This window comes from Castanea sativa, chromosome 5 (genome assembly GCF_040712315.1).
Source record: "Castanea sativa cultivar Marrone di Chiusa Pesio chromosome 5, ASM4071231v1".
Classification (NCBI taxonomy): domain Eukaryota; kingdom Viridiplantae; phylum Streptophyta; class Magnoliopsida; order Fagales; family Fagaceae; genus Castanea; species Castanea sativa.
The window spans coordinates 20,981,547-21,006,118 of NC_134017.1; the positions used below are offsets into that span (position 1 = coordinate 20,981,547).

Below are 24,572 nucleotides of genomic sequence, written 5' to 3' on the forward strand. Positions count from 1 at the left end.
AATGTTTTCATTTGTAAACAGTAACCAAAAATTATTTTTTTAATTGTTTTCAGTTTTCAGCAAAATAAGCAGTATCCAAACGCACCCTAAATCTAATATTTTGTATTTCAAAAGTTTTCAATTAGATTCTAAATTTTCATATTGTTATATATATTAAAAATGGAATGGTTGCAAATTAAACCTATAATTTGGTTTAGCTTGAAATTGAACTTTAAACTTTTAAAGAAATATTAAGAAGGCACTCATTCTCACACTTAAATTCACACTTTGCTTATATGTCAACTTTTGATTGATTTTTATCATTTTCAAGTACATGCAATGAACAATGTGAAAATGTTGATATCCAATTAGAAGTTGACATATAAGTAGAGTGTGGATTTGGACATGAAAATGTGTGTCCTTAGCATTTCTTAAATTTCTAAATATTTTTTAGGGGGTTAAATTCTTATTTTTTTAAGATCAATCTCCAAGTTAAATTTAAAATTTTCAGAATTTAAATTAGTATAATAATCTAAACGATTTAGGAATTGATTTGAGACTAACAAAACAATCTCAATTAGTAAATAAGTTTTAATCTGAAATCAAATTTAAAAGATAAGATAAGATTTAAATGTGATTTGTTTTTGAATGTGATTTAAAATTTTAAACTGTACTTTATCTAAATAATAAAAAGAGACCTCCAATATATATATATATATATATATAGGAAATTTATTTATTTATTTTTTCCTTTCTTTTTTTTTCTTGTGCTCATGTGATTTCGTACGGGCTTCTGTAATTTGTAGCTCTACGCATGGTTTTCCAACAACAAACGAAACTCATCAACGAGAAAGAAAACAACTCTTTCTCTCTCTCACTCCGAACTCCAGAAAGCTCTATTCTTTGTTCTCTCTCACTCTCTCAACGCATCTCAAACGGTCAGCTTTTTACTTCTTCTTCTTTGTTTAGTCTTAAGGAATTGGATTGTAATTCAAATCTGATTTTCATTACAATCTGTAAGAAAAACTAGGATTTGCTTCAGCAACTGATATTATATTTTTTTCTGGGAAAAAGTTTTCAGATTTATATAGGCTAGTTTCAGATCCGAATCCGTAAGACACATGGGTTTGAATATAGGTGGAAGATTGAGAACGTTATTGGAATTAGATTGATTTGGGTGTTGAATCTTGTTATTGAAGAACTGGGTTTTCTTTGGAAAGTAGTTTGGAGTTCAGAATTATGAGTTTAAAGTGTATGTCTTTGGTTATTTTGGGTTTTTGAGAATTGGGTTTCAAGCAATTGGGTTAAAAGAAGCAAAATTTTGTGACTTTGGAGATTTGGAGGGTGGTTTTGGGTGTCTGAGAAGAGGTTGTTGTAGTCATGTTCTATGGTACAGCACCATGGGACCCTTGGCTTATTGTTGCCCAAATTCTTTGCCTTCAATGCTTATACTATCTCTCTCTAGGAGTATTCTTGACATTTCTAGTCGGGACTCGAGTGTCTCGGATGAGCCTTGTGTATTTCTTTGATTATGCTGCTGTCACTACCTCTACCGTGACCGGTTGGTGTGTCATTACTTCGTTTTTGCTGAGCTCTCTTGCAGGGTGAGAATTCCATTTCACTTTTTTTTTTAATTGTAATTTCATTTCTTAGATTGTTTGTTTTTGATGTATGTGGCTTAAATGTGAATCGAAGTTCATATTTATATTCAGCACTACATTTCTGAATTATGAGAAATTAGAAATATTTGTAGAGTTCTATGATCTATCTCCTGCCTTTTGCTGTCCAACTCAAGTTTGTGTGAATTTTAATTCATGGTATGATATGGATACGATGATGTTGTTACTAAACCTTTGTTAATTGTGGTGAAGTATATGATTCCACTTTGGTTATTCCTCTTAATTAAGCACCAAGTTGTCCTTCTCGTATTTTCCTAATTATTTATTTTTTGTTTTTGTTTTTTTTTTTTTTGGTTTTTTTTTTTTGAGAAGATTTTTTTTTTGGTTTCTGTTTTGTCTTGTATCCAGTAACCTCCCAGTTAAACATCCTCACGTAGGTGTATTTATTTTAGAAACGTATCTTTCAATTACTTTAACAGAGAATATGACTTTAGATAAAATAACTTATCAAAAAAAAGAAAAAAAAAAGACTTCAAATAGAATAGAATCAAAGAAAGAATACATGTGGCTGACCTTAATTAATTTGTTGAGGATACATAGCTGACCCTGAAATTTGGGATTAAGGCTTGTTGTTTTCTTTCAATTACTTTAGCGTGCAAAAGGTTGGTTATAGGGTTGTTTGTTGTTGTCATTTAAAGTCTATTGTTAAGCATTCATCTACTGCACGTATACCAATGACAAATATATGATTTTATACATTGCACTTTTGAAGTCTTTGGGCGATATCCTCTTAATTTTTACAAGATACATATGAGATGCCTAGTGTGGTGACTATGGGTTTTCATGGTCAGCTGTTTTTACCATTCCTCCTTTTTCATATCTCATTTTAACAATTAGTTTCTCTTGCCCTCAAACCTTTGATTTTGACCTTTAACGTTTGTGCTTCCTTCTTTTGAGTTCAACTGTTTAACTATTGATTACATACTTTTTAAGTTGGGCTAGTAATGTTACTTTTGTGTATTATTAATGCAAGATGGCAATGTGATCATTTGTAATCTTGTTTCCAATTTGGGCTTGTCTTGTTTAATACTGGACATCCTCAAACTTGAAGCTAATCTAGGGCTCTCCTTAATGTAGTCACTCTAAGATTTGAGCATGGGTAATTTTTCTTCCTCTTTATATGTGTAGTTCAAGGCATCGTAATGATTTTCCCTTTTGGTTGATGTGACTTGTGCTACCCTTCTCAGAAAAGATGGTGGCTACTTCTGTTCTGGGCTGAAAGATGTTGGCCATTTTTAGTCTATTTGAACAAAGAGTCCTTTCCCCCCCCTTCTTTCATATTAGTGCTAGAAGCACAGGTTTTCACTTTAATCTCATAATGTCTCCAAAATTTGGTGGGCATACTATTAGCTGGTTTCTAGTTGCTTGTTGTTAATAAAAATGGGTTATTCATGAGGATAAATAAAGACTATATTTGTATTGCCAACATAGAGAATGTATGGTCTAGGTCGCTTTCTATCTGTTGACTGTTGCATGCTTTTACAGGTGGTATTTATGCGATTGTTAGACTTGTTTTTCTGCTTTGTGAAGATGCCCCATACTTTTAAACTTTATTTATGCTGGTGTTTCCACAACATGTCTTTTATGCAGTTTATTACTTGAGATCATTTTAATTTGAATTAGATAATGGAACCCTTGTAAAATGTAACCGTTCATATGAATGGTAAGTCTAGAGGCTATTCCTAATAATGTTTCTAGATATGTATTAACTTTTTTTTTTTTTGGGGGGGGGGGGGGGGGGGTTCAAACGAAGTGGCTTCTCTTGTTAATGAGCAAATGTTTCTTGTTTATGCAGAGCTGGCATTATGCTTTATTTGATTGAGAGGGCCAAAAAGTGCTTAGACTTTTCAGCCACAGTGTACATCATCCATCTCTTTATATGCATCATATATGGAGGTTGGCCTTCTTCAATAACATGGTGGGTTCTGAATGGCACTGGAGTTGCAGTGATGGCTTTGCTAGGTGAATATCTGTGCATTAAACGTGAACTGCGAGAGATTCCCATTACACGATTACGTTCAAGTAAGAAATTTTCTTCTGCATGTTCTTATCAAGATAAATTTTCTTCACCGCTATATAATATATTGCTGAAAGAGTTTTATGTTAAATCTGTACCTGTTTATTAGTTCACTATCAAACAGTAGTTATCCCCCAAAAGAAAAGTTCCCTTTCAACTATGAAGCACGGGTGCGTTTCCGGATTTGGGTGCGGGTGCGGGTGCGGGACTTGACAATTTTTGAAAAAGTAGGGTGCGGGTGTGGTGGGATGCAGTGATTATAAAATTATTAAAAATTTTATTATTTATATTTTCTATATATTTTTACTATTAAAATATTTTTAAAAAACACATTAGATTCACAAAACGAAGAAAGAAGGCAAGAAACACAAAACAAAACACAAAAAAAAAAAGAAAACACAATAGAAGCAACAAATTAATATTCAGAATAAAATTGATTCAAGGCCGATTTCCTTCTAATCAAGCCATTGGCTGCCCCAACGAAGGCTCTTTTGAAACAAAAGAATGTAGTTTAAAATTGGCATGAATTTTTCTAGGCCTTCCTCTTCTCATAACCTTTGTCTATGATAGCCTCACAGCTGACAAGTCAAGACCCTACTCTTTCTTAACTCATACTCCTATGTATTAAGTTACATAATAAAATGAAAATCCTTAACTCTTTTTTTATTTATTATTTTTTAGAAAAAGATAAAATCCTAAACATAAAGCAACGCCTTTTTGTTTTTCCAATTATGCCTTTCACATGTGCCTAACTACCTCACTATCTTCCATTCCTTCACTTCACACCAAGTGTCCTACACTCTCACCTAATCATGCCACGTATCGACAATATCAGATCATGCACTGAGAATCTGCCACATGTACCCATCTCAACTATAACATGTCACATCAAGGTAAAATGACCAAAACTGCTACATGACTTTGGGTGCAACTAGGGGGTCTAATAGAATACAAAGCAAGGGGAATTTTGGGGTAATCAAAGTCTTTTTATATTGCAACTCACTTTGTCACAGGCCAACAGCGTAGCAGTTGTGTTGATGAATATGGCTCTTTGAATTCAGTCGTGGATTTCAACTCAATGGTAAGGCTTAGGTTTCAGTTTTTTGCTAGTGCAATGCATGATTCAAGGCCGATTTCGGCCGCTGGCCGATACGATCTGATTTGGCCGATATGACCCGATTCTGGCCAAATTGGCCCGGTTTGGCGCGAATCAAAGCTGAATTGGAGTGAATTGGAGTGAAAGAAGAGATGGTCAATCGATTCACCATTACTCTTGCACATGTAGCACCAATCCAAAATCCACAACTTCCTTTTTTGTAAATTATCAATTGTCACGCATTTTCCTAAGGCAGCAGTCCATACAAAGAAAGCTACTCTAGAGAGAATCTTCTGCTTCCAAATACTTCTCCAAGGAAAACCGAAGATAGTAGGACCAGCTAAAATTCTATATTGATGAAAGCAATATCTTCTGGGGTTTTTTTTTTTTTTTGGTTGGAAAATGATGAAAGCAATGCTTTATATTGATTTTATTTATCATTACATAATCCAATACATTTGTAGTGAGTTCTAGCTCAAATGACACCTCCTCTCCTGAAAAGAGCATGGTGAAGGGTAAAGTTGATTGTTTAAAACCCACTAGGTGTGTGTGTAATTACCAATTAAAGGGAAAAAAAATCCATAATCCAGGAGCACCGGCACTAATGCTTGTTAGACGGAATGGAACATTAAACTTCCACATCTCCCCCCTGCTCTCTTGATGCTCAACCCTTTGGGTCAACCTTCTCTTTTATGGAGATTTTCAATTGTTGACCCCTTGTGGGTTGATCATAGCTTGTATTCATGATCTCAAGCAGCCATCAAATTTTTTATTATTCATTGTTGAGGTGCATTGTTATATTTCTTTCCAGCACTTGTTGAATGTGTAAAGGTTCACTTGCTTTGCATTTTCATTATTGATTTTGATATGGTATAATATGGTTTGATAGTGTGATATTCTTTTAAATCTCTTCACGTGCACTGAAGAAGTTGCTGGTTGATATTTGTTTATTTATCTACTTAATGATGTGAAGAAATTTTGACCTTTTCTATCTGATTGAATCCATGAGTGAGTTGTGGGCAAGTTAATCTTTGGTTATTTATCTCCCATTAGAAATTAGTCCATCCCTGTGTTTTGCACAGGACTTCTTTTAACCCATTGCACCTTGGAAGCTTCTAAAAATGTCTATTTTGTATTCTCAAATACACATTTAAAAAAAAATTGGAAACTCATATATCTTCCTTAAACAGATTAATCAATCATTTTGGGAGTAAGCCCCTGTAATTAACTTGAGACAGACTTTCATTTAACCAAATTAGTTGTAAGTAGCAGTTTTCAATTAGTTCTCATTAAGGAATAAGATTCCTGGAAAATGAAGTTGTTTTGTGGTTTTTAATGGGGATGCTGGTGCTTCACTTTTGAAAGGGGAAAAAAAAATGAATCCACTCATGTTGTTTATGTACCTAATTATTCTAGATGGTCCCTTACACTTAAATAAAAAGATTCATTATTTCAAATCCACTTGCTTTGAAATAAAACAGGTTTGTTGCTTTATAGATAGATTTCATTGTTAATTTGAAAAATTATTTTTTTTGATTCGCTATAAAAATATATTAAAAAGTAGGGTGTCACCTGAGTATACATGAAGTATACATCAAGGACAAAAACAAATTAAGTGCATAAAGTACAAAAGTCCATGAAACCATGAAACCATAGACCGAAGAAAAAGAACGAAAGCCTAACATTGCAATTCAATCCAGAAGAGTCTTAAGGAAGAAGAGTTTGAGATTTGAAACTGATCTCTCTAAATCCTCAAGATGCCGGTTATTCCTTTCCCTCCAAATGCACCACATCAAACAATGGGGCACAACCATCCAAATAGCAGCATTCCGATGCCTCCCAAACTTTCCTTGCCAACAAGCCAATAGCTCCACCACTGTTTTTGGCATAACCCAGTAAATGCCAAACAAAGTAAACACCATAGACCACAAATCAAAAGCGATAAGGCAATGGATAAGGTATTGGTCTACTAATTCCCCGTTTCTTTTACAAATACAACACTAATCCAAAATCAAATTATCCATTTCCTAAGATTATCGATAGTCAAAATATTCCCTAAAGCTGCAGTCCAAACAAAAAAAAAAAAACTCTAGAAGGGACCTAAGACTTTCAAACAGTCTTCCAAGGGAAAGACTGATCGAAACTTTTTGTCAGACTGGTAATAAGAATGAACAACAAAACCTCTTCCCATACACGTCTTATCATCCCCAACTCCTCTCAAAGAAGCTCCATTGGGTAACCAATCAGATTAAGGCTTTTAGGAAATTTGTGGGGACTTCATTGGAGGGTTTTGAGGAGCAAATCATGGGGTTGTTTTTAGCACTAGAGGCCAGAAAGAGAAATAAACATGTGGTGGGTGATTAGAAGAAGCTAGTAAAATTAGGGCAGAAAGGTCAGCGAGAGTTGAAAAACTTAAGGAGTTGTTTGAATGTTGAGTATAGTTCAACTGCACGAAGGATAGTTCAACTACACGAAGGAGCGTAAGTAGTGAGTGGGCTGTTGTGGTTCATAAATGAATTTAAAGATTATTTCTTGGAATGTTAGAGGGTTGAATAAGCAGGATAAAAGGCTCCGGGCTAGAAATTTGATTAGGAATTGGAGCCTGATGTTGTCTGTCTTCAAGAAACTAAAATGGAGTTGATAACCAGAGCTGTGATTCGCAGTTTGTGGGGTGGCCAACATGTTGATTGGTCATATGTAGGCTCTTGTGGAGTTTTTGGAGGGGTGTTGCTGATGTGGGACACGCAGGTTGTAGATAAAGTGGAGGTAGCAGTGGGAAGCTTTTCTGTGTCTTGTAAATTTAACAGTGTGTGTGACCAATTCGTTTGGGCATTTACTGGAGTATATGGTCCTAACTCAGTTAGTGACAAAAGACTTTTATGGGAGGAGTTGTTTGGATTAAGTAGTTGGTGGAATGTTCCTTGGTGTGTGGGAGGTGACTTTAATGTAGTAAGATTTCCTTCCGAACGTGTTGGTTCTAATATTTTTATAGCTACTATGCGTGAGTTCTTTGATTTTATTTCTGCGCAAGGTCTGATCGATATCCCCTCGGAAGGAGGAAATTTTACCTGGTCTAATTCTAGGGAAGTTGAGTCGAAGGCATGGTTGGATAGATTCTTGTTCTTTACAGATTGGGAGGCTAAGTTTCCTGCTGTGTGCCAGAGAAGAATGTCTAGGCTTTTATCAGATCACTTTCTGATTGTTCTAGAGGGTGGTTCCTTCTAGTATAGGGCTAGGAGACCATTTAGATTTGAGAACATGTGGCTTAAGGATGAAGAATTTGTGGAAAGGGTGTGTTCTTGGTGGGACTCTTGTCATGTTCAAGGTGCTCTGAGTTATGTGTTGGCAAATAAATTGAAGTTGTTCAAAAATGATTTAAAAAAATGGAATGTGGAGGTGTTTGGAAATGTAGAAGAACGGGGTAAATAGTTGTGGAAGGACCTTAGTAAGTTTAATACTATTGAGGAGAGTCGTGGTCTAATGGCAGAGGAAAATCTAGATTTGGAAAGAATTCGGGGGGAACTTGAAAAAGCTACTCTGCTAGAAGAAATTAGTTTGAGGCAAAAATCTAGAGTAGTGTGTATTAGAGAAGGAGATAGGAACACTAAATTCTTCCATCGTATAGCCAATTCTCACAAAAGATTTAAGTCCATAGATAGGATTATGGTGGATGGAGAGCTGTCTTCAGATCCGGAGGATATAGCAGAGTGTATTTCTTGCTTCTATAGGCAGCTCTATTTTGAAGATGTGGTTAATAGACTTGTCCTTGATGACGTGGAATTCTCTAGAATTTATGAGGAGGATGCTATTTGTTTAGATAGGCCGTTTGATGAGGATGAGGTGTATAGGGTGATCCATGGCTTTAATGGCGATAAGGCTCCTATGGCCCAGATGGTTTTTCCATGGCTTTCTTCCACTCTTGCTGGAGTGTGTTGAAAGGAGAGAATATGGAAGTTTTTCAGAATTTTCATAATCAAGCTGTTTTTGAGAAGAGTCTTAATATTGTTTTTCTTGCCCTTATTCCTAAAAAGATAGATGCTGTGGAGATTAAGGATTTTAGGCCAATCAATTTAGTCGGTGGGATGTACAAGATTATCTCGAAGGTGTGGCTAAGCAGTTCCAAAGGTTGGTACATAGGCTTATCTCAGATTCTCAGAATGCTTTTGTAAAAGGTAGACAAATCTGAATTTTGTGTTAATTGCTTCTGAATGTATTGATAGTAGATTGAAGACAGGAATTTCAAGGGTGTTGTGTAAGTTGGATGTGGAGAAGGCATATGATCATGTAAATTGGGGTTTTCTAATTTATATGTTGCAATGTTGTGGGTTTTCTTAAAAGTGGAGAAAATGGATTATGCGTTGTATTTCTGTGGTTAAATTTTCTGTTTTGATTAATGGGAGTCCTACGGATTTTTTGGAAGCTCTAGAGGGATTAGGCATGGAGATCCTTTATCTCCGTTGCTCTTTGATGTTGTTATGGAGGCCTTGAGTTGTAAGTTGGATGCAGCAGCAGCTGCTGTACAGTTTTCGGGCTTTTTCGTAGGCTTTACACCTAGTACTTCAATGATGGTGCCTCACCTTTTATTTGCGGATGACACCCTTATTTTTTGTGATGCTGACCCCTATTAGTTGGTTATTTTGAGGGAGATTCTGAATCGATCTGAGGAGGCTTCAAGATTAAGAATTAATTTGGGGAAATTAGAGTTGGTACCAGTTGGTGAAGTTCGTAATTTGGATGTGTTGGTGGAATTGTTGGGTTGTAGGCATTCTTCCCTTCCTTTGACATATTTGGGACTTTCTTTGGGGGCTAGATTCAAGGACATGTCAATCTGGAATCCAATATTAGAAAAGATGGATCAAAGACTAGCAGGGTGGAAGAGGCTTTATTTATCTAAGGGGAGTAAGGTAACTCTTATTAAAAGTACTCTGTCATCCTTACCTACTTATTTCCTTTCCATTCTTTCTTTACCTGAGAAGGTCTGCTATGTATGGAGAAATTACAAAGAGATTTTCTTTGGAGTGGTGTTAGTGGTGATTCTAGGTCACACCTGGTGATATGGGCTAAGGTTAAGCCTATATAGGTTGGAGGGCTAGGAAGAAGACGTCTGAGAACATTTAATTCTACTTTGTTGGGCAAGTGGTTGTGGAGGTATGGGTTAGAAACAGATGCACTATGGAGGAGGGTTATAGAGGCAAAATATGGGAATGCTTGGGGTGGTTGGTGCACGAAAAAGGTGACAAGTGCGTATGGTGTTAGCCTCTGGAGATTTATTAGAAGTGGTTGGCTGAACTTCTCTAAACTCCTACAGTATAATGTAGGTGATGGTAGTAGAGTAAAGTTTTGGTACCATGTGTGGTGTGGGGATTGTACCCTTAAAGAGGTTTTTTAAGATCTTTACTGCCTTAGTAGGGCAAGGGATTCTTCTATGGCGGAGGTTATGTGTTAGATTGGTGGGAGGGTTCATTGGAACTTTCAATTTTGTTGTTCATCACAGTATTGGGAGGAAGACTCTTTTGATCTGTTTATGGCAATTGTTTACTCTTCGAAAGTGCGGGGGGTTGGCCTTGACAAGGTTTGTTGGAAGCTTGCAAAGAGTAGAGGTTTTGAGGTTAGAGGTTTCTATTTTTCTTTCTACACTACTACTATTTCCTTCCCTTGGAGGTTGGTGTGGCAATCAAAGGTCCCTCCAAGGCTGGCTTTCTTTTCATGGTCAGCTGCTCTAGATAAGATTCTTTCTATTGATAACTTGCGCAGTAGTATCATTGTCCTTGATTGGTGCTATATGTGTAAGATGTGTGGGGAGTCGGTAGATCATCTTTTGCTTCATTGCCCAATAGCTTCTAAGCTGTGGTCCTTGGTGTTTTGCTTGTTTGGAATTCATTGGGTTATGCCATTAAAGGTGTTTGAGTTCTTTGAGTGTTGGTAAGGTAAATTCAAGCGACATCGCAATATAGATATTTGGAGACTAGTGCCGCATTGATTGATGTGATGTATTTGGAGGGAAAGGAATGCTAGATGCTTTGAGGGATGTGAGAAGTCTTTGCTAGAGATCGTCTTTTTTCTTGCATACTCTCCTTGTTTGGAGTGTGGATTTGTCGCCATTTTCTTGTTTTTCCCTTCCTGCTTTACTTGATCATTGTAATTTTGGTTCTTGTTTTTTGCGCCCATAGTACATCCCTAATGTACTCAGGTTGGCTACTTTTTTTTTAATTAATAAAATTGTTTTGTTACCTATATATATAAAAAAAAAAAAAAAACTGTAAAAGGATTCCAATTCCCAATCTTCGCTGTATCTTCTAAAATTTAGATCCTATAAAAGAACACCATTTGGGAACTTCCATCAAATCAGCCACATAGGCTTCCTTATTTCGACTTAAAGATAAAAGTCTCGGATAGCACACACACAAAGAAGTGTCCCCACACCAAATGTCCTGCCAAAATCTAACAGTAAAACCGGCCCCAACCTCAAATTGGATGTGATGAACAAAGGATGGCCAACCATGGCTAATAGGTTTCCACAAACTCACTCCATGAGAGCCAGTAATGGGAAGAGAGCACCAACATCCCCCTTCACAACCATACTTTGCCCCTATCACTCTCCTCCATAAGGCCTGTTGCTCATTCCCAAATCTCCATAACCATTTTTCAAATCAGGCTTTATTAAAACTTCTCAAACTTCTAATAGCTAAACCTCCGGAATGAAGAGGAGCGCAAACCGTAGCCCATTTCACTAGGTGAGTTTTTTAAACTTCCCTTTGAAAACTTAACACCTTGGGAAGTCGATTCTGATTGAAAAACTTAACACCTTAGATAAGATTCAATTTGGACGGACATATTTGGGTCTTGTAATGTGAATCTTTCTTTTCTGTTGCTCTTTAGTCTTAAGTGTCAAATCATGAAACCCCCTTTTTTTTTTTGGGTTTTTGTTTTTCCTGTGAATGATGATTGTTGGATTGGCTGTTGAGGTATCATTATTTTTCATTACCATGTTGTTGCAAACTGCAATAGAAGTTACATTTTGACTGCATTATCAGTTTGGTTGGTTTACATTTTATTTTATAATTTTTCTTGGGTTGCAAAACTCACGGCCTGAAATAGAATTCTTCACTGGTTTAAGTTACAGTTTTCTACAAGAATTGGATGAGTGTCCTTTTTCCCCTTGCTGTAGGATCAGCAGAGTTAATTTGAGACTATTTACATGCAGATGTTTGACTAATACGGGAAACTGGACAGGCAAGCACAAATTTTCAGTAATGGCTGTTTCTTCAGTACCTTGGAGGATCTCCTGGATGAAGCTCATGAAGTACCAAATTTAATCTGTGCTGAGAAAAAAAAAAAAAAAAAAAACCTTTACCATTGGATTCTTTCCTTTGCTGATGCCTATGACAGAAGATGACCAATGAAATTTGAGATGACGTTGAAATGATGGGAAGAATGAGAATATGAGACTAGGTATGCATAGCATCACGAAATGTTTAATGTATAATTTTTAGGTAGTTTTGGAAAATGTGATGATTATTGTGTGTCTGATATCATTCCTGGTTTAATGTAATATGCTTAGGTTATTTTGTTCTTATTCTTTAAGATGATCAGTTGGATGAGTTTCCAGATCACAGCTATGAAATTAGTTAAGTTTTTGATAATTGTGCCTAAACTACCTATCAAAAAAAATAATTGTGCCTAAATGTTTTTATAGGGTTAGTTCACTAGATTGCTGGATCTCTTATTTATTTTTGCCAAACGACCATTGGATCTTTATTTCTTATAAGATGCATGTTTCTCACCTACTTCACAAATTACATCTAAAGCTGGACCAATAATTGGTTTTGAACACATCCATCTTATTAGACAACATTGGGCTTGGTCTAGGAGGCTAGTGAACTGTCCTAGGTGTCTTACCTTGAGTAAGTAGCTTGTTTCTTGGTTCTTGCTTAAGCTTAGTAGAGGGTTTATTTAATAAACTTATCATTAGTGCTCTCTCTTTCTCTCTCTCTCTCTCTCACACGCTCGCGCACACACACACACACATGCACCCACACACCCACCACTTGCGCACATACTTTCAAACTCAAGATCTGAATGCATGCAAAAGTAAACACCATATTGCTCTCACCTCATCTTGGAAATCCACTCTACTTTCCTAAGTGAACTCAATTTAGTCCTTATTTAGAATTTTTTGGTTGCATATATAATTCCTTTCCCTTTGTTCAGCTGTCTAATGGATCATCTGCTTGAACTTGTGTCTTCCTCGCTATCTTGATGCATTTTCAACGTGGCTTCCCTCTTGTTTTCCTGATGTCTTTAACCCAAACTAATAAACTTTTCAATGGTGCATACTTTGATATTTGTTGCTTATGAGCAAAGCAGATTAGAAGGCTCCGAATAATTGTGTTAACAGTTGTTGCCATGTTTGTCATCCATGCTTTTGTTTCTTATCATATCTGCTTGGATCTATCTTGTCTCCTTTTAATCTACCGTCAAGCTAAGAAACAGAAGGGTGTGGATAAGATGTTTAAGATGACCGAGCTAAAGAAGAAAATAGAAAGAAAAAAGAAAAACATGGAAAAACTGACCAAGTTTTAGGTTTATTGATGCATCGTTGTTGGTCTTATATATTCTACTTGACATATATTATGATATGTCAAGCAGTGAATATTGTCAATTCAGAGTCATATTTTAAGGTAGGACGTCTTCAAATTAATATCTATGGGCTTTTATCTCTGGGGATACTCTACTCCTAAAAAAATTAGATTACTAAGAATGATACGAAGGGTGAGGTTGTGCATTGCAAACTTCTTGAATCAGTGTTGTTAAAAGTACATTTAGGTGTGTTTAAAGCTCAAAACTCAAAACTCAAAACCATAAAGTTCTAAGTCCTTGGCCAAAGCAAAGCTTGCTTAATGAAGCATGTCTTAAGCACACTTTCTTGTTACTTTTGCAAGAAGCAAAAAGCATGCCTAATGACTGTTTTTGCTAAAAAAAATATGAATCATTAAAATTAAGAGCTTGATCTTGAAGGAAATGATATGAACATTGATTTATTATTTTACAAACACTTTCTTAAGGTGTTGTATATTACATAAATTATACTGTATTTTGTCTACATATAAAAAAAGATATGAACAAAGATAATTTACCATTCATGTGCCTTTTAGTCTCTATCTTTTGGATATAGTTTGATTGAACCATTTGTTGAATTTAATTTTAGCTATCGTGATTATTATTATTTTTATAAAGGACAAGAGTATCCTATAAAATGATATGTTTGAATTTTCAAAGACCAGATTATTATCATATTGTTCACTAATAACTGTTTTCAAATTTACTATATAATTTAAGAAAAATGAAATAACTTGTGTAAAATTTGAATTAATAAATTTTGTGTAATTGGACTGTCCATTTCAGCTAATAGACAAATATATTATTATTTTGAGTTTATTAACTTATTTTTATTATATATTATGTATCTTTAGAGGCTATATATTATATATAATATATGAAGAATATGCTCATTACTTCAATCAGGTCTAATGCCTCATCCTTCATCCATTAGACCACAATATTATTATATATCACTATTTTGAGTAATTTCTTCTGGCTATTGTTAAGAATCATGAATATGCAAAATGCATCATCCATTAGTCCAGAATATATAGCTTGGTGAAGGAACAATCAAAGAAGATAAAACTACAGTGCAATTCAAGTCTATCCTTAAGCACGCTAATATAATGAATTTGTTCATTGAACTTACATTAGTCACTTTTATTTTTTAGGTACGAAAGAATTCGAAATCTATGATGTATATTATATGATGGTTCTTCTTTGCCTTCATGCCAAAACAACATTGGGTTTATTTTTTGTAGACAAGATTTGAATTGAGATTTTTTATTCGAAAATAAATTACTTTATCAGTTGAACTAATTGAAACTTACTAGATCTTAGACTATAGGATACAGTAATAGTTTGGAATGCCAAATAGGATTGATCTTCCAAATTGCAGTCATGTTAATTTTTGTTGGGTCAAGAGCTTTGTAGCTCAATCATTTAGACCTCCCAAAGACATTCAATGGTTCAAATCCCCTCCCCAAGTATCAAATTATCAATATATATATATATATATATATATATATATATATATATATATATATATATATATATATATATAATGTTTAGTACTTAAAAGAATTTTTTTTTTGTCGAGAAGATTGTAATTTGATTAATGAGAAATGTCATTCTCTAAAAATAAACAATAAAATGCATATATGAAAATCAGCGGTTAGGATGAAATTTAACTACCAGGATCCTCAACCTGGTGAGCTGCACTAATTTAAACATCAAAATCTCTTCTTAGAAGAGCATAAATTTCATCTTGTCCACTGAAAAAAGGGAAGAAAAAAAAAAGGAGAAAAATCTCATAGCCTTAAAAACTCTTCTATAAGGAAAAACAAAAGAAATTCCTCTCTTGAGTCCTGACTTTAGAACTCTTCCTAGGCTGCCACGGTCTTCGAGTGTTAAGTCATCTCTTCATGTCTTTCCATTGTTCTGCAGAAGCTCATTTAGTAAATCATGGCTGAGCTCTCCACAAAGATGAAATGTGAGCCACAGCTTCTCCAACAGAGAGATAGATACCATGTGGCCCAAAGGACTCTGTGATTTCTGATTGATCTAGCTTTTCCGTCACACTTCCGACAGGATTTGCCAACACAAGCTACATAACAAGCAGATAATGAACAAGTTAGCAATATGCTTTCCTTAATCACAGATTTTTTAACTTGGTATTATCACTATTTTTACCTTAAGTGATCTTTTCTCCAACATCTTTTTGATTTCACATACTGTGTCAATGCCGCTTGTGTCTATTGCAGTCACAGCTGAGAAAATAATAAAATTGTAAGCCAAAATGTACCAGAACACTTGCAACTTGCAAGTTAAATGATACTTCACAACTTCAAGTTTGTGATCAAGTTGGATAACTGAAGGTACCTGTCATGTCTAAAATTAAACATTTCAGTGCACTCCCATTATTTTCTTTTACCCACTCTTCCTCCTCTCGAACCCATCTTAATATCCTGCGCCAAGAATTTTTACTCAGTAAGAGATCCATAAGTCTAGGAGATGCTTAAAAGTATCATTACAGTTGGCTAGTGCTATATGCTGTAATTTAAATAACATAATGGTACTGACCTTTCTTGCAAGTAAGTTGAGTTTGCAAAGTAGATGGGAGACTCAACAGCAAGAATGAGAAACGAGGGGATCCTTGAAGCTTCTCTATACCGGTTGAGGTTTTGGTATATTTGAGTGCCCCGGATATTTCCTAAGATTAGAGTGTTTGGCCTGGTGACATGCAAGAGAATCTTGAAAACTGAAACTGCAACCTGAAATTTGCAATTAAGGTGTCAGATATATCCACCATGTGATGAAATCATTTATGCATAAAAGAGAACAAGAAAAGCTCTAGTCTTTTCTTTCCTTCATTCTTTTTTGCTCTTGCTTTTTCTAATGCTCTGAAAAATAACGAATAATGAAGAATGAGACTTCAGCTTACCGCAATGGCGAGACCTAGTGGCACTGAAATAAAAAGAACACCGACAAAGGAGCAGAAACAAGCCATGAAATCAAGTTTGTCAACTTTCCACAATTTGAGTGCTGCCTGATAATCTATTAGGCCAATCACTGCTGTTATGATGATGGCTGCTAAGATGACATTGGGAGTGTAATAAAACAGTGGCATGAGAAACAGCAGTGTCACAAGCACAGCTGAAGCCATGACTATATTTGACACTGCTGTTTGTGCTCCAGCGTTGTAGCTTACGGCAGATCGAGAAAATGATCCTGAAAGATTAATTACAAATATTTGTGTTGTTAGAAACTTTCGTGATTATTACATTGCAGCATAAGTTGTAAAGAGGGCCAAATGAGAAGGTATCATATTTACCTGTAGTAACATAGCATGAAGAGCATGTACCAGCAATGTTCATAACACCAATTGCCATCATTTCTTTGTTTCCATCCACTTGGTAATTTTTAAGAGCAGCAAATGTCCTCCCCACAGCAATTCCTTCCTATAACCATACAAAAAGGCCAAAATTTAGAGAGTGGTAACATTTATATAGCATATAAATCTTAATTATAATTAATTAGTTGCAAACCCACGCGATGCGTGGGGAAGCTTGGGCCGAAAGTGTCCACTCAGTACATATGGTTAAGTGGTTCAATGGTGTCCATAATGAGGAGAGTCAGTGGTAACATGGTAGGAAAGCTATTGTCTATTAAGTGCTACTTGAAAAGACCACAGATGGATAATCTACTCAGAAGAAATGTAAGGCTTGTATTGGACAACTTACAGTGAGAGATAAGATTCCAGTTACAATGCCAGTTTTGATAGCTACAGCTAGATGAGGGCCACTGAGGTATAGCATGTTTAGTGAAGGAGGATTAAGGCCCTTTGGTAAGTGACCAATCTGTTCCACATAAAAAACAGAGAGATCAATATAGTAGTAAGTAGTAGGGAAAAAAATCATAAAACCTGTTAATAATTTTTTATGTAAAAGTACCAAAGAGAATTCTAGCACTTACAATTGGAATTCCATGAACCTTGGACTTGAGGAGGAAAACTATGAGGGTTGAGAGGATAACTGATGTTAATGGGGCAGCTGCTGAGACCCAAAAAAGCTTTGGATTCCTATTGCTCTGTGTTGTTTGATAACAAAGTTACAATCAAAAGAACATAATATTTTGATGATTGAGTAATAAGTGAAATATGATTTTCAGCAACAAAGAAACACTTACAATATGCCTTGCAGTCAACAGAAAGAAGAGGAAACCAAAACCCATAACAATGGTTTGCCAAGACCACTGCAAACATCAATTGTAACAAAATTAGTGAAAATATTATTGATGATTGCAATTGTGTGATACCAGTATATTACATCATTTTTTTAGCAGTTTGTCTAATTTCATAAGGTTCCATCTCTTTCAACTTGGAAAAAAGAACTCTTATAATATCTACAAATATTGTAGACAGTAAAAATTTGTCACAAAGAAACAAACATTTTTTTTGTTGTTGTGGAAATTGTTGAATATATTTAAAATAAATCCAATCTAAACCATGAACTTATTTGCAATGTCCACCATAAACTACAAAATTCCCATCTATGCCCTAATTTGAGATTAATTTGCAAAGTATTTCATATTATCCAAAATTATTGTTAAAATTAAAAAATTAGTGGGCTACTTAAGTTTGAAATTGTAAATTAATGAGCACTAATATGTTAATCTGGACATATTAATGTACACTATCATCCTCTTACTAATATTAGGGTGCACATCACAAACTAATATTGATTTGGGGTGTTGATTGCAATGATTTAAAATTTAGGGTGAATAATTGAACATTGAAAATTATCCCCCTATAATTGAATCTCCCCTTCCCCCTTAGAAAAGAAAATGACCATGTAACTTAGGGTGGATAGCTACAATTTGTCTTAAAAAATACATATAATCATTCTCCATGGAGAACATAGGCACCGGCCATTGTGTCTTTCTAATAATTAACTAAGGTTGGGTTTCTTGGATTTATTTAAAGAAAGCATAACTTTCTCCTATAGCTTGGTTGCCTTTACAAAGACATTTCTAAAAGCTACTTTTGTGTAAAAAATACAAAGATATCTTTGCTTAAAAAAAATTCAGAACTAATTCCCAAATGATACCTAGTCTTCTTTTTTTTTTTTTTTGAAGATCAAATTGTACCTACTCAATAGTCAATACCTTACTTTTATTACTATTTTTTTTTTTTTTACATAAAAAAAAGGACATCACTTTTTCTTTGTTAAGAAAAAAAACTTAAATAGTACATGAGTTCACATTCTTCAATTTCCTACCGCTAGTCCTACTTTAGTTTTGATTAAATTGCTTTCTCTTTAGAGATGCCTCATACCTCATCTTTGGTGCTTATAACAGAGGAAACAACAGGAATAATTTGCATTTTGCTGGTGAAGTGAACAATCCCAAGCAATCCTTTAAGCTGTTGCAATGACACAATAACTGCTGCGCCAGCCATAAACCCAACTAGAGTTGCCTTCGAGAGGAAATCAATTATAAAGCCTAATCTGTGAGTCACAAGACAAAATCAATTTCATAAAGTCAGGAATAGAGAGAATTGATTATGTTCTCTTTATTAATATCCGTGCACAAATTCTTTTATTTTTGTAACAGAAAAAAGATATGAAGGTGAAACATTCTTTAAGGTTGTTAATGAATGCCTTAATTATAAGAACTATTTTTTTTAAAAACCTTTTCTCTTTTTAATGTGCCATATTTACCTAATATTGACTGTTCATCTACTATTATAAAATAATATTAAATAAGAAAGTATCATTCATATGTAAACAATTTTGGGAATCAAATTTCTCATAAAAAGAGTCTGACGGATATCAATTATCTTCTAATTCTACAAAAGTAGGAGTTTTGTGCACAACTTTTTTAGTTTTTTATTTTTTAATCCTATGTCAATGGTTAAGAATCCTATGTCAATGGTTAAGATAGGTATGTATAGTATACAAAAAAATTTTCCGTTGTAATCAAACCACAGAGACAGTCTAGGATGGGCACAATTTGATACCTTAGAAGACCTAGAGAAGCCTGAAATAAGCCAGCAAAGAAGGTGGCAGTGAAGGCCAATCTAAGATAGAGAATTTGATCTTCAGTAGGAGAAACTGCCTCACTTAACATGGACCCCATGACCAAAGATGCTATTGATACAGGGCCAACAGCAAGATGTCTAGAACTTCCAAGGATTGAGTATATCAATGGGGGCACAAAGCTCGAGTCTGCATGAAACAGAGTTTAACTTAAATTAACTTATCATTTAAAAAGAACTAATTGATTACCTTATTTATTAACCAATAAGTTAAAATATGACGTAAAAGGAGTGGTATTGATACTAACATAGTCCGACTATTGGTGGCAAATTGGCAAGCTTTGCATAGCTGATTCCCTGCAACATTACAAACTAATTTAGATTAGCAGAAAAACAACAAGAAGATCTTGCTTTAAAAAAAAAAAAAAAAAACTTTTTGGTTGCTTACAGAAGAAGTTCCAAATTATCAGAGTGCAATTAATTAGTTTCAAAGAATATTTCTATTATTGTTTTTTTGACAGAAGAATATTTCTATTATGGTACAAATAAAATGTGCTAGTAACATTGACTCCTTATGATTGTGACCACTTGGGTCTTACACGTGGGGTTTTCAACACAAAATGAGAGGTCTCAAGTGCCGATAAATAAGCACCAAATACCTGAACTGACTCAAGTGGTTAAACTAGCAAGATGTGAGAATTTCTTGAAGCTACTTATTTTAACAAGTATTATAATGTAGTAAACTTCCAAAAACATATATGGAAGGACATTAAAAATATACTCGATGATGATTAAAGACAAAATTCATGTTCAAAGCCATGTTATAATTTTATACAATATTGATTATATCAACAAAAACAAATCCACTTAAAAGAACCCAATTCATGTAGTCCACTCCTCGATTAAATTAAAAACGACCATCATTCCCGACAAAGATGGAGCATGTGCAGAGCACAAGATTTCTTTGGTAAATTTATTAGATACTGCTTCGGGCTCTCACATTAGGAGGGTTGGGCCCCACATATGAAACGCCTCATGTGAGAATACGGAGCATACTACTCTGGAGGTATTTAATAATTTTTTAAGTGTTTTGTCGACTAATCTTTTTTCATGAAATGACAAACACAAAAAAAAAGCAAACTCGCACACAAAAGCTTTTCAATCTTCAATGCATTATTGTAACTAGTCTCACCTGTGGGATAGCCAGGCTAGCAATGGTAAGACCAGCGATGACATCAGACTTCAGAAGAGTAACATTGTACTCAGAGCCCCATTGAAATATAGGAAAGAAAAACTGAAGACAGATGATCAACTTCTTGAACCATGTTTGATTCTTGCATCTATAAAGTGGGTCATCAGGGAAGAAGATCTCAATGAGCCTGTGCTTGAGTTTCTGCAAAGTGGTTAGCTTTGGTGGCAAGCAAACCTTGTGAATTTGCATTGGTGGTGGCATTACTCCTACTTCTGCCGATGAAATTGTCACAGTGGTTTCTAAACATGCAACGTGTTCCACTCTGTTGGAGTTAACACCCATTTCTATGCCAAAAAAAGAAGTACAAGTACCAGTGTGTACCACCAAGATGTTGAAGAAAAGTTTGAGAAAACACTATGAGTATTACACGATGAAACACTGAAAAAGAAATACCCAGAATGTTTTGGTAAAAAAACAGGAAGACGGTATGATGGTTTTATAGCAGAAGCAAGGAGGAGAGAGAGAGAGAGAGAGAGGGAGCAAGTGCCACGAAGGGTGGTAGTTATTCAGCAGTTTGCCATTTGCTTGATCGGGGGTACTTTGGTCATTTAGATGGATTTGAAGTATATAATCAAATCTCTTAATTTTTTTTTTTTTTTTTCTGGTAATAAATTTTTACAACTACAGGTGTCAATCTACGACATAATCTTCAGTGTGTCTTTGTCACCCCTATTAGAAATGATCACTTTTATTACTTTAACTTAGGAGACCTTTTCCTTCCTCAAAAAAAAAAAAATCTAAGAGACCTCCTTCCATTTCAAAAAAGAAGTAAACTCAGGAGACTTTCCTTTCAAAAAGACAGAAAAAAAAAAAAAGGAGACCTGTTGTAATAATAATAATAATAATAATAATAATAATAATAATAATAAAACTTAGGAGAACTTGGTAAAAAAAAAATGTAGGTGACCTTTTACTTAACACCTTTAAAATACTCACACTCCTTACCTTTTAGTAACTTTTTTTTTTTTTTTTGGTGCTCAAAGTTAATTTTTATGCTCTATTTGTTTTGTTATAAAATATTTTTAATGAATACGTTACATTTGAGTGTTTAGTGTATTAAAGTAGAAACCACTACCTTTTCAAAAAAAATAAAGTATAAACCACTAAAACTAGTAACACAACTATTGAAGAGTTGGTGGTTTGGCAATCAGATTGCTAGCACTGACTACAGGCCGTTGGTTCCAATTGTTAGACCACTGGCTTCAGCAATCAGACCAGCGGCTTTGGTGACTTGACCGGTGGCCTAGACCATAAGATTGGTGATCTAGCCACTATAGGGTGGGTGTGGGGGTGGGCGTGGGGGTGAGCTATTGTATGTTTTCGTACAGTATTTTACAAAGTTTTTTAAGCAAAGTGTTTTATAACATTTTTAAAAGGATTTTATGGTCAATGAAAAATATATTCAAATTTGACCAAATCTTACTATGAAACAAATATGGTGAAATGCTGAAAATATAATTATGATACCCATATACCTGTATCTGCTTCAAAGCCTTCATCTCTTGTTATCCCGTTGAAGTTGAAGTTAGGCAAATTTTTGTCATTAGGGAGCTCGATTTTTGGCACCATGAAGCATATAGATAGTCTAGGTACTAACGACAATATAGAATAACATCATATAATAATGATAAGATGGATGTATTAGATATTGGTTCGGACATGAGAAAGAGGATTATAGACATATATTGTACACATGTCACTTTTATTATCATCCTTTTTCACCTAATATATTTCTTTCTTTTTTTTACTTTTGGAAAGAGAGTCTATTTTGATTCTTTTTGAAGGTTTCTATGACTGTTTTCTTTTTATGTGATTTCCTTTTTTATAATAAGTATCACATCTTCCAAGGTTGGAAATATTTGTTCTTAAACTTAAATGTCTTCACTCACGTGTTTCGATAAAAAACCTTATGTAAAAGTAGTTTTTTTTTTTATTTATTTTCTAGTATTTAATAGTATGAGAATAAAAAAAGTCCAAGAAAAATTATTTTTAGTTAATAGAAAAAGCATGATTTATTTTTAGAAATTTTTTTTTATTAAATTTTTTTTTTTGGAAAACAATACTATCTCACATCAAGCTAAATAAAGGAAATTATGTGATTATTTTTCAACTCATTTAAGGTTGTTATCAAATATAGGAAAATAAGATAGTTCTAAAGAAAATACATTTTGAAAAATTACTCATTTTTTAAAAAACATCATCATTGAAACAAACAGAGTGGGACCAAATGAAAAAATAGCTAGTTTTGTTTAGATAAAAAAAATTCCATTGACCTCCCCTGAGTTTTTTAGTTATTACAATTATTACCTCTCTAGTTTGGAATAATACACTAACTTCCTTTAAAATGAAAACTATTTACACTAACCCTCATTGGATGACTGAAAAACATGGCTTTAAAAAATCTTAAGATTTCTATTTCATCCTCCATTTAAACTGTTAACCACACCTTTTCCAATAGGAAATTAGGGATTTTTAAAGTGTATTTAGGAATAAGAAATTTGGGGTTTAATCTCCGCGTATACTAGAAACTGATTGGTGTCTTGGTCTGATGATAAAAAATTATTATCAGAAGCGGACGCCAGAGGTTGAAACTCTCTTTCAAAAAAAAAAAAAAGAGGAGAGAAAAGTGTAAATAATTTGCATTTAAGAGATTTGAGTTTCTTTTTTAAAAATTTTAAATTCAGATTAGTTGAATGCAATTTTCACATTTAGATAAGATATAAATTATAAGGCTGAATAATTTTGTGTACTCAATATTTGAAAAAAAAAGTAATAAACGAGATATATAAAGAGCACGAAAGTAATTTCAACTCATAACCTTTAGTTTTAGAGTTTTAGTTTCATGCTTTGATTTTCATGAACGAACTCCTTATATTTTCACATCTAGAATTTACATATACAACATTTATCACTATCAAGAGTTAATTTCTTATTATTTAGATATTCCAATGGGGGGTGGGGGTAAGAGATTAGAAACTGGAGAAAACAAGAATTGGGTTGCGCCATACATATGAAAGAGTATACAATAATGGTGTATTAAAGCTAGCATTTTCAGTTTGCTGTTTGCTTTGGTCAAGTAACTTTCTTCCTTCGCTTTTGAATGAAACCAGCAGTAAGAGTAATCAAAAATCTTTTTTTTTTTTGGATATAGGAAAATGGTATTCTTGTCTTTGGCCAGGTTATTCCAATAGACCAATAGTGTGATGGATTGAATTTGAGATTTTTAGATTCACATGCCCTAAACCAATGAGCTCAACACCTGAGTATCTTACAAGAGATAAAAATATCTTTCCATTCGTTTCGAACAAACACAAGAATGTGGACTCGGGCAAAATCCTATACACGCATGTCATTGGTATCTCTCTTTTGTTTTTGGTTTTGGTTGTTTTTACCCTTGTGCCAAACAAAAATTGTAACAATTGACTTAATAAAAAAAAAGGGAACAAAGCCTTCTTCTACCCGTTTCCTTCGTGATATATCTCGTCTCATATTTCTTTCAAATCAAACAAAGTGTTAGAAGTTAGAACAATGACACTAGTTTGCTAAAAAAAAAAAAAGAACAATGACACTAGTAGTAATAAATTATTATAAAGTCATGGGACTTTTAACCTATATTATTTTAAAAAGATGCCTTTTAAATGGTTAAGAGAATTTTTCCCCTAATGAGATACTCTATTTCAATTTTTCTACAATACATAAAGAAATCAAAAATTAAAATTTATTAATTAAAATGTAAAATATTAAAATAATTTTAGAATACTCTTTATTTTAAAAATCTTATTTGTATTTTAACAAACAACTTTCTATATTAAAGTAGATGAACTTTTACTTTAAAAAAGCTTTGTATATCCAGAAATCACCAGTTTCTAGACTAGAATTGAGGATAGGTTATGGTTCAATCCATTTGAGGA

At 34.1% G+C, this 24,572-nt stretch overlaps 2 protein-coding genes across 5 annotated transcripts; one reads left to right on the plus strand and one right to left on the minus strand.

Annotated features, from left to right (window-relative positions):
- The first annotated feature begins 717 nt into the window (after positions 1-717).
- On the plus strand, positions 718-12,414 carry LOC142633951 (uncharacterized). 4 transcript variants are annotated; one of them, XM_075808210.1, is made up of 4 exons: positions 728-917; positions 1,054-1,583; positions 3,454-3,680; positions 4,689-8,142. In XM_075808210.1, the coding sequence occupies exons 2-4, from the start codon at positions 1,360-1,362 to the stop codon at positions 4,847-4,849; spliced, it is 612 nt and encodes a 203-aa protein (XP_075664325.1). In that variant the 5' UTR covers positions 728-917; positions 1,054-1,359; the 3' UTR covers positions 4,850-8,142. The 4 variants fall into 4 exon arrangements, with proteins under 4 accessions (XP_075664327.1, XP_075664324.1, XP_075664325.1 ...); XM_075808211.1 differs by having other exon boundaries at positions 1,061-1,583; XM_075808212.1 differs by lacking the exon at positions 4,689-8,142 and adding an exon at positions 11,976-12,414 and having other exon boundaries at positions 718-1,583.
- Positions 12,415-14,996: 2,582 nt separating this feature from the next.
- Positions 14,997-21,050, minus strand: LOC142633949 (putative sulfate transporter 3.4). Its single transcript, XM_075808207.1, has 13 exons — positions 20,602-21,050; positions 19,718-19,766; positions 19,392-19,599; positions 18,708-18,879; positions 17,561-17,626; positions 17,348-17,461; positions 17,116-17,232; positions 16,707-16,833; positions 16,317-16,603; positions 15,956-16,146; positions 15,755-15,840; positions 15,566-15,642; positions 14,997-15,479 (listed from the first exon to the last, which is right to left on the minus strand). Exons 1-13 carry the CDS (start codon positions 20,941-20,943, stop codon positions 15,336-15,338), a joined length of 1,980 nt encoding a protein of 659 aa, XP_075664322.1. The 5' UTR covers positions 20,944-21,050; the 3' UTR covers positions 14,997-15,335.
- Between the last annotated feature and the right edge of the window lie 3,522 nt (positions 21,051-24,572).

What these genes read in the sequence shown, in the direction of transcription:
- LOC142633951 (XM_075808209.1), top strand. Translation starts at nt 1,360, where the DNA reads ATGTTCTATGGTACAGCACCATGGGACCCTTGGCTTATTGTTGCCCAA. An exon ending in TTGCTGAGCTCTCTTGCAGG is followed by an intron (nt 1,584 to 3,453) that starts GTGAGAATTCCA and finishes TTGTTTATGCAG; the next exon opens with AGCTGGCATTATGCTTTATT. An exon ending in CATTACACGATTACGTTCAA is followed by an intron (nt 3,681 to 4,688) that starts GTAAGAAATTTT and finishes ACTTTGTCACAG; the next exon opens with GCCAACAGCGTAGCAGTTGT.
- LOC142633949 (XM_075808207.1), bottom strand. Translation starts at nt 20,943, where the DNA reads ATGGGTGTTAACTCCAACAGAGTGGAACACGTTGCATGTTTAGAAACC. An exon ending in TGTTGACTGCAAGGCATATT is followed by an intron (nt 17,462 to 17,560) that starts GTAAGTGTTTCT and finishes CAAACAACACAG; the next exon opens with AGCAATAGGAATCCAAAGCT. An exon ending in TCAACTTACTTGCAAGAAAG is followed by an intron (nt 15,841 to 15,955) that starts GTCAGTACCATT and finishes TTCTTGGCGCAG; the next exon opens with GATATTAAGATGGGTTCGAG.